This window comes from Crocodylus porosus, unplaced genomic scaffold, assembly GCF_001723895.1.
Source record: "Crocodylus porosus isolate Cpor-Errol unplaced genomic scaffold, CroPor_comp1, whole genome shotgun sequence".
NCBI lineage: Eukaryota > Metazoa > Chordata > Crocodylia > Crocodylidae > Crocodylus > Crocodylus porosus.
The window spans coordinates 124,751,438-124,761,386 of record NW_017728931.1 but is presented as its reverse complement, the minus strand read 5'-3'; the positions used below and the strand labels follow the sequence as shown (position 1 = coordinate 124,761,386).

At 38.3% G+C, this 9,949-nt stretch overlaps 1 protein-coding gene across 3 annotated transcripts in view; it reads right to left on the bottom strand.

Moving 5' to 3' along the window:
• The window catches only part of PHTF2 (putative homeodomain transcription factor 2), a 154,491-nt gene that overhangs the window by 73,074 nt on the left and 71,468 nt on the right, over positions 1–9,949 (bottom strand). For all 3 annotated transcript variants that reach the window (XM_019543622.1, XM_019543620.1, XM_019543621.1), the window contains exon 4: positions 4,306–4,375. In XM_019543622.1, the coding sequence (XP_019399167.1) occupies positions 4,306–4,375 (70 nt within the window). The remainder of the gene's footprint in view (positions 1–4,305; positions 4,376–9,949) is intronic.

The window sequence follows — 9,949 nt, the reverse complement described above, 5'->3', positions numbered from 1 at the left end:
CCTGCTGGCCCCTCCTGGATGCGTGCCAACATAATTTTCTCAAACAGCTTCCCTAGGATCGAGGTAAGACTATTGCATGTCATGTTTCATTTGAAGTATTTTTAAAAACTTCAGGGTGTCTCCTGATTACAAGTTAGTTTTATTTATATGCTACCCTTACCAAAAAAGGCTCAAAAAGTTGCAACTGAAGTTATTAAGTTTATGTATTATTTATAAAGTAAATTAATAATATAATAAATGTATTATTATAAATACACTTAGATTTATATATTTATAAAAATATGTTTATTTAGGTAGTTTATGTGCCATCCTTCCCAAAAATGCTCCAAAAAAGTTAGACTGTGGTTGTATTAAAATGTTTCATCCATCAGAGTAATTTGAACCTCCTTTATATTGAATATTGAAGCCATTAAAAATATTACATGGCTGTAGCAGCTGTCAAAAATCAATGAGGTAGTAACTGCTTTTGTCCAATGTTGCATGCAGTGAATGTTTGCCAATAACTTCCTATATTTGTGCTTGAACTCTTCCCTCCCACTCCCTTTTAAGACAGTTTATCACTAAAATCAGTCAATAAAAAAGTATTTTGCAATACAGGGTGCCAAGTAGCTTCAAATATGAAACTGAAGGCTTCCTGATTCTTTTACTGAAAAATAACTAACAGCTCAGCATCTTTATCAAAGGGTGCTGTTTCTCAAAGATACAGTCTAGACCTTTAGCTGATAATTATTAGGGGGGTGTGAAGCAGGCCATATTCAATTTGGATTTGGCCCGATTCACTGGACAGTGATTTGCTTAGTTGATTCAGATCAATGTCCTGATTCGATTCAGCTGAATCAGTGCCCCACCCCCAGACCCAGGAGGCACCAGTCACTGTGCTGCGGGGCAGGGGACTCCCCGTGTGCTCCATGAAGGACCTGGAAGTGGACTGGAAGTGATTCCAGTCCACTCCCAGATCTGCTGCCAAGAATGCTGGGGACCCTCCGCACTCCCGTGAGACACTCCAACCACCCCACCATCTCAGCATTCATGAGCCACCTGGTACCTTGACGTATGTAGAAAAAAACTTATAAAGCTGTGTCTATGTCCGAATCATTGAATCTCTCTAAATAGATTCGGAGGGTTCCGATTCAATTTGGTGAAATTAAAGGGTCTCCTGATTTGAGTCGGAGATTCGGCCGCCAAATTAAATCAGCAACCAAAGCTTTGCACAGCCCTAGCTATCACAGCATGGGGATTTATCATAAAGAGAAGACATAAATATTCTCTTCATCTATAGAACCATAATACATTTTACTATCCTCTTGAAAGTGGAGATAACAGGGGCATGAGTCTGTCACAGTCATTTCAGGTTGAGTTTCATTAACTGAAAGGACAAAGAACTTCGTAATTTTCCTGTACTTCTTTTAATGCAATTGGAATGAATTTTCTATCTTTTCACTAATTCCTGCAAGGTTTAAGTCAACAGGATATGAAAAACAGGCTGGTAAAGGGGGATGACAGGAGCTGAATTAGCTCTCCAGGCTAGTTCCTAGCCTTATACTTTTGCTCCCATTGAGTAAGCCAGAGACGGTTTTTGGTTTAAAAAAAAAATTGCCATCACATATATCCTTTCCTGTACATCTTATTTACAGATTTCAGGGTCTCAGTATGCTTATATCAAAAACAGAATAATTTCCAGGGAGAAGAGCACAAGGACACTTTCGTAATTCCTGAGGCTGGAATGCTCTGGCATCCTAGATGTTCCTTTGTAAGCTAACTTCAGGGAAACAGACCCAGTAATCATGTGATTCATTCCTACTATTTAAAGCAGGCGTCTCAAACACAGTCTGTACACTGGATCCAGCCTGCAGAGATGAATCATCTGGCCTACGAAACCAGGAATCTGGTAGTGGGGCAAGTGGTGATGACATTAACCCCAACAGCAGCCAGAGCCACTGTGTCAGTAAGGCCAGCACTACAAATTAAAATAGAGTTTTCTATGGTCCAAATCTAGCCTGCAATAAGTCCTGTAAGACCATATCTGGCCTGATCTAAAGAATCAGAAGAATAATGAAACCTCTGAGTCAGGGAATGTAGCCATAAATATGGGGGCAGACTGAGGTTATACAGGTTGCTATAGCACTCTGGGATGCTGCGAGATGCTTTAAAAAGATGCTGTGGGGTGCCAGATCATTAGCACTGTTAGGTGTGCAAACACCTACACATGATTCACAAGGAAAACTCAGGGATTTCAAATAAGAATCCAGTATCAAAACCATTCTGACCTGTTGTGGTCTAAGTTCTTTGCCCCAGAAGAATTGCTCTATTATTTATCCACGGTAAAAAATGAGTGAAATCTAAGAGTTGGCATTTTCTGAGGGTGAATCTAAAAAGGCCGAGAGTCACTGGACTGAGGTATACCCTAGCTTCTGGACAGTACCAAAGGTGAATATAGTGCTGATGAGATTTAGTCTTATGTCTTAGTAAATAGTTTAAATTCCACACAGATCAGTGGGGATTCAGGTTCAAGTGAAAATATCAAGTCTGCTGGTACTAAGCATAGTTCAAGACCATAGGCAAAATAGATGCACTCTGTTCCATACTCAATCACTGAATACAAAGCACTTGGATCACTTCACCACGTAACCTAAGATTTGGTAGTTTGACTGTTCAGTTCCAGCCATGAGCTAGCATGCAGTCTCAGAGTTTGAGGGAAAAGCACATATTTTGACTACTAAGAGGAGGACTTGGAAAATCTGAACTCTTAGAGCCATGACCCTCATCTAGGGTGCTATGGCATCCTGGCGTGCCCTGAGATCCTCTTTCAAGGGTGCTGTAGGGTGCCTCACAATATTAATACTGTTAGGTCCAGAAATATGATTCATAAGATAAACCCAGAGATTTGATAAAGGGAATTCATAGTATTAAAAAGCATTCTGACTTGTGGCCTGAGCTCTTTGCAACAGGATTGCTTTATTATTTTTTGTATTCAAAAGGCAAGTTAAAACTAAGACCTGGCATTTTACAAGGGGTGCCTTGAGTCTGTAAGATTGAGAACCACTGATTTAGAGTACATTTAGACATCCCCCTCACCAACTCTCCCCCTCTGAACCCAACTCCTTTGTTGGAAATTTAAGGCAAGCAACCTTGGAACCAATCAAGGCCAAAATTAAACCACACTCATTGATTTCCCAAGCTCAATGTATGTGGGTCCATGGAGCAAGAATCCAACTCTCCCCTCCTAGAACTGAATGTTTTGAGGTTTGTTGTTGTTGGGGTGGTTTGTTGTTTGTTTGGGGTTTGTTTGTTTTGTTTTGTTTTTGGGGGGGGGTTGTTTTTCAGGGAGATGTGCATCCCTTACAGTACATAAAACCATCAACACTTGCATAACTCCCTGCGTACATTTGCAAAGATAACAGAGTGAGAAGAAGACATGCTTATTCTGAACCACACAATGATATCCTAAACTACTCTAAACATCTATATGCCATACAAATTTACACAACAAACTAGCTAATCACTAACAGAAATGCTGTGAACACTGATATAGTCTCTCAAACTAAACTAAAGAACTGGAAAAGCAGGCAGTCTTGCACTTTAGGCATGGACTAAACTGACAGTGTTGACAAAAATTCTTTGCTTAAGTGCAACCTCCAGTGGAATTCACATGGAGACAAGCACTGAAACACTTCTAAAATAAATTAAAGTTGCTTACTGGAAAAGAATGTAAAACCCTCCCCTTCAGGACTGTGAGCTTTAGGGATTAAGAGTAAAGTGCAACTGGTGAGCTATATGCTTATGTGAACTTACTGGTAGTGTGCATATGGATTTGGAATTCCAGAAGCAGCAGCCAAACAAGATTTGTGCTCCAGTTTGCTAAACGTAATCTTTTGTTAAGAGTGTGGTTGGATTTCTTCTTTTAACTACTATGGCTTCTAAAAACACTCTCAGATTATAGGCTGAAAGTGTTCCTAGAATTCCTTCAATTTTCCTCTGAAGCATTTAGTAATGGCACCTACTGAAAACCAGTGTTAAAACAACAATAATATTGCTCCTTAGCTAGCTAAGCATTTATTTCTCTCAAGACTAGAGGAACAAGAGAGCTACAGGATAAATTAAATGTAAGATCAGAGTAATTGGACTCGCTAATCTTTAAGCCAGGTGTTAAGAAAACAACTTCTTTTTTGGTTTTTTCTACAGGTATCATCTCTATAGTTCACAGTCCATCCACTCTTCTGTTATGAGGCTATCAGGAAGGAGGCAATTTGACAAAAAAATCGCCTTCCACAGGTTGTATAAATGACGAATTCAGCATTTTCCTACCTCTTACAAGGTCAACATCTATGAGATCTGGCTTCACATGTCCGGTTTTCTTTGGTTTGTTCCTCAAACCCTGAAATACGTAAAGAATTTCAGAACATAATTACACACAAGTTACAAGTAATTACAAATTAAAAAAAAATAATAATAATAATAAAAAAAAGGGAATGGGTTCAGTAATTGTACTTAATCAATTTTTAAAATCTTTTAAAATAAATGTTGCTGTTTATTTAAAAACGTTAAAGTACCAAATTCATAATTTGAAAATTAAGGTATATAATGTTCTAAGGAACAAAAGTAATAAGAAAACAAAAACTTGGTCAAGTAAAGCCAAAATAGTGTAAATGTACTTTATATGAAGATAATACACTAAAAACTAATCAATTTCTATCCGGAAGTGCCTAAAAGTAGAGCACCTAACATTCACATACTTTGCTTACGTAAATGAAGCATACACACACCTCCCAGAATTAGAAACATACTTGCATTGAGGTTTACTACCATATATCATCCTTACATGAAACTCTGAAACCACTTTTCTCCCTGAATAGACTCAACTGCAAATGTGTATATTAGATACTGTTTCATTCTCAAGAGTAACAGCTAAAATAAAGCAAACTACCATTGGGCTGTGCAAAGTCTGGGGATTGGCAACTTATGGCCCATGGATGTACCTTGGGACCTTGCCCAGGGAGCCATGCCTTCAGAGGCATTCAGCAGCTGGAGGCCCTCCCGGCACTGTGCCACACCATAATCAGGCAGACAGGCTCCAGAGAGGGTCTTTTACCACATCACACCCAGCTGAGTCCTAATACCCACCCACCTCCCACCTAGGCTCCCCACTACTGGCCAGTGTTGCTGATCTCTGCATCAGTCAGGGTCAGCCCCCTTGTTAGTGGTGCTAAATCCCTACTGACTTTTCCAGAAGAGTGACCAAAATCATCATCCATTAAAGCTGTGTTGGAAAAAAAGTAGGTCGTTTCTCCTCTCCACTGCAATAACAGTTACTTGCCCTCACTAAGGAGCTATCACATAAGATAAGTGATAGTTGAACTTGAACACTTTTATGCTCAAAGCGTAGCCATCAATGGTAAAATGTCTAACTCAGAGGATATACCAAGTAGGGTTCCCCAGGGGTCTCCAATGGGTTTGGCATTGTTTTAACATCTTTATTAACAATTTGAAGGAAGGAACTGAATGAATGCTTTGCAAATCTGTGAATGGCATCAAGCCGGTTGGAACTGCAGGCACCCTAGAGGGTAGGATTAGGAATCAGAATGATTTTGATAAACTGGACCAAAAATAATCAAATGAAATTCAGAACTGATTAGTTCAAAGTATAATTAAATAAATAATGCACTGCACTTGAGACACAACAACCACATGCATAAATACAGACTGGGGAATGACAGGTTAGGCTAAAGTACTGCAGAAAAGGACTTGGGAATTATACTGGACTGTGAGTTGAATATGAGACAGCATTATGCTCCAGTTGCAAAAAAAGCTAATAGGATACTAGGCTGTATTAACAGAAGTGTTGCTTGCAAGTCCAGGGAAAAGATTATTCTCTAAATAAGCACTGCTGAGGCTATACCTGGAAGTACTTTATTCAGTTTTGGGAATCACACTTCAAAAAAAGACGTGGACAAATTAGAAAGAGTCCAGTGTAGAGCAATAACAATTATTAGAGGTAACATGATTTATTAGGAAAGCCAGATAGGATTTATCTGCTTATTTAGTCTGAAGAGGAGAAGAGAAAAGAAATTGCAGCATGGGAAATTTAGGTTCACTATTAGGAAGAACTTTCTCACTACAAGGGTGATCAAGCACTAGACTACATACAGGGGTTGAGGAATCACCATCTTTATTTTTTAAATACAAGTTAGACAAACACTTGTCTAGAAGGGATTACATGAAAAGCAAGGTTTCCTTGGTAATATCTTTTATTCAACTAACTGTATATTTGGGAGAGATATTACATCAAGTGCCCTTCTTCAGGTATTGGAAAGAAGCAGAAGAGCCTAAGCTAAATACCAGATACAACAATAACGTGCTATCGTCTCCATGTGTACATACCCGACTAGAACAATTTAGACAGGGATAATCCTGCTTTGAGCAGAGCATTAGACTAGACAACCCCCTGAGGTCCCTTCTAGCCCTACGTTCCTGCAATTCCTCAACTATTCTTGTGGCTACATTACACTGAACAAAACGTATTTTTGTGAATGCATACATTACATTGAACAAAACAAAAGGAGGAAATAAGACTTGCCACAGACAAGGTTATCCACAATAACTACTTGATACTATCATACAGTAAGTGGAAGCTGAACTGAATAAATTTACTCCTGAATGAAACAACTGCTTAAATTACTCAGATAATTGCAGGTGTATTAATTGGAGGGGTGCTGACCCAGCCCACAACAGCTCAGCAAAACTCCCTATGTGACCTGTCAGCTCAAATCACTGCCCACCCCTGTCCTAGCATGACTGCATGCACAGGAACTGGGCCTTGATGCCACACTTTCCACAGTGCGCTGGTATCCAGCTGCATTGTCTGGCTTTATGCCCCAGTGCACACTGATGACCCCTACACGCCGGCAAACTGGAAGTTGCAAGATGCAGCCCTGCATCATGTGGCTTTCAACTGGTCAGCATGGGAGCAGCCAATGAGCTCTTAGATTTAATGTGGAATATTTTTCAGGCGGTTTGCTTCTCATTTTTCACATGTGGCATGTTAAAAATTACTGCGAGGGCCCAACATGCTGCCATCAAGAAAAACCAAATTGGTGAGGATAGGCTTTAATATTGTCTCTTATCAGTATCAAAATGATCTTGCTAAATAAAATGCAGTTGGCTTGTAAAATGTCTACATTCCTTTTACAAATGAAATGGAAAACATGTACTTTTTAAAAAACAATGTTCAGTTCATATCATCAAAGTTATGGAAGAAAAAATGCCATTGATAATTGATTACTGTAACGCTACAACTGGCAAATTCAGTTCTTATGAAACAAGGATGCATAAGATGTTTTCCTACATGTAACTTAAAATGATAATTTACATTTGTTATGCTCAAATTTTGAGAAATACTGGTTACAATTCAATGAGATACGATGTTGTCACTACTGATTTCTATCAAAGTTTACAGAAGAGGGAAAAATTAAAATTAAAATAAAGCAACATCACAGAACAAATCTAAAAATGGATATTGCAATTTAAAGATGTTACAACACAGCAACTATTGGAAATTAGTTGCATGTAAAAATTCAAGAACCATTAAGTTCTTCAAAGAATTTGGAATATAAAGCTCCAAATAACTTCTTTTATCCAAATAACTGGATTGCAAATTGGCATCTTATACCTGAGCGGAAAATCGGAACCTTAAGTTACAGAACTACCTGCAGCTTCCTGTGAAATCCTGAACAAGAAATTAAAAAATTGTACAAGTATAAACATTAGAACAAAGTATTTTTTCATGGTCTGGCTTTCAAAAATTGACATCTTAGTTTTCAAGATGCATATCATTGCCTTGAACAGTTATCAGGAAATCCTGTGGAAGCCTCACGAGTTTGAAGGCATAAGATTTCTTGTAGTCTAACACTAGCTCTATAACGTGTACTGTATAAATGAGCATGTTAGATTTTATATAGAAAGTAACGTGTCAAAGCTACATTATACAGCAAAAGATATGCAGATTTCAAAAATATTTGTAATTAATTGTTCCATTACTTGCAATATTCTTATAGAATACTCAACAAATTAGCTAAAATGTCCTAGATATTAATAGTTAAACTGTCTGAAAGTTTTCTGTTGACTCTCCCTTTATTGATCAATGACCTTATTTTAAGATTGTGTCTATGCAGGCACACTCAGGAAAATTAAACCTAATCAACTAAAGGTGTTAACACTCCTAAATTAAACCACAGTAAGCTACTGGTGTACATTCACATTGCATATTAAGGTAATAACATGGCACAGATGTCACAGCATAACCCACAAATTAAAAACTCCATATCAACTAAAAACCTTGATTATAAATACAAACAAATGTAGCTGTAAAAACAGTCATTTCAACTATAAGGAAGCACATTTGACATGTGAACCATTGAGATGCACTGGTTTTTATGAAGTCTCCTTCCATGTCAGAATCACACATCATTCTGATTTTAAAAAACCCAAAAAACGCTGAACAGCTTCAGGTTCCCAACTGCATCTTTTTCTTTCTTTATGCTCCTGCAACATCACATGCAAACAGCAAACAGTATCCACCAATTTCTGCTTTGTATCCTCATCTTATACCAGGCTATGTAGACTTCTGGCTATATACAAAGAGATGAATCAAAGAAAGTCTATTACCCTCTCTAAAACCTCTACTCTCTGCACTGATGATTTATAGTTTAAAATACTGTAAAGATTCAGAGAAATATGAGTACACTCTACATACTACTAGGATTAAGGCATGCTGTGTTCCAGCTCAAAACATATTCCTGGATAAACAACTTCATTTAAGCCATAGCAATCCACCAAATAGGCAAGCACACAGTTTTGGGTTCTAGCACAGATGCCTGGTTTCTGCAGTTATACCAACGCAAAAAGGGTAGGAATGGAGACCTGGAACCTACAAAGACAAGACATAAGACTGAAACAACAGTGAAACAGAGCGCTAGAAAGGGAAAGGCAGAGAACCGTGAAAGGCAGTGTCTCCCATTTTTTTGCCTCTCAAGATTCCTCTCCGAATCATCAGTTTGAGCGCTCTCCATGTTTGAACTTGCATTTTTTTATGCTATAACATTTGAAGAGTGATGCTTTAAGGAAGTGTATAACAAAATCCAAACCTGTAGCCCTGGAAACCTCAACCTTACAGGCTTGGCTTTACTTTGTCCAGAACTGGCTAAGCAAGAAGTAGACCTTATTAAACAAAGAATTTTAGCTTTTACCTGCAAGCTTCCTTGCAGCAGATCCTAATTAACTTTGTCAGGACTATCCAGGGAGCAGCAAGTCCCTTGGAAAATGATAAAGTAGGTCATCTAACCTGCAGAAAAGATGGAAGTCCTAAACACAAAAGTATCCCTACAAGAACAGGTGATACTGTCAGCACTTTGTTACATGAGGAACAGAGGCACAGAGAGATTAAAAATATAAAGGAGTCAAAACTCTTTTTTGGCTTTTGTGAGCAACAACCTATTTCAAACAGGACTCTCTAAACCAGCTAGTTTTTATGTTGCCAGCCTGCCTCACTTTCTGCCTGACTAGAGACCAATACAAGCTTAATACCTCTCCACTAAGCTTCCAGAAATTACAAAACATACACCCAGCGACAACTGTAAAAAACAAAAACAAAACAAAACCCCCAAAATGTATTTTAAATGACTTTTCCAGCATTCTGTAATTCTTTAAAGTGACATTCCATGTTTCCAGTTACATAAATATGGCCACCATTTCTCAATCTGCAATTATTTTTTTATTACTGTAGCTGTGGGAGCTTGATGCCAAATTATATAGGACTGAATTAAGCACAGGCTCAGACCTGTTCAATTTAAAACTTTATTGTTTCACAAAGTCATAAACTAAAGGAGGTCTGTTGGTTCACGAGGTTCCCAAATCAAGCCCTTGCTCTCTAACCTGGAGGCTAGGTGCGGCTGCC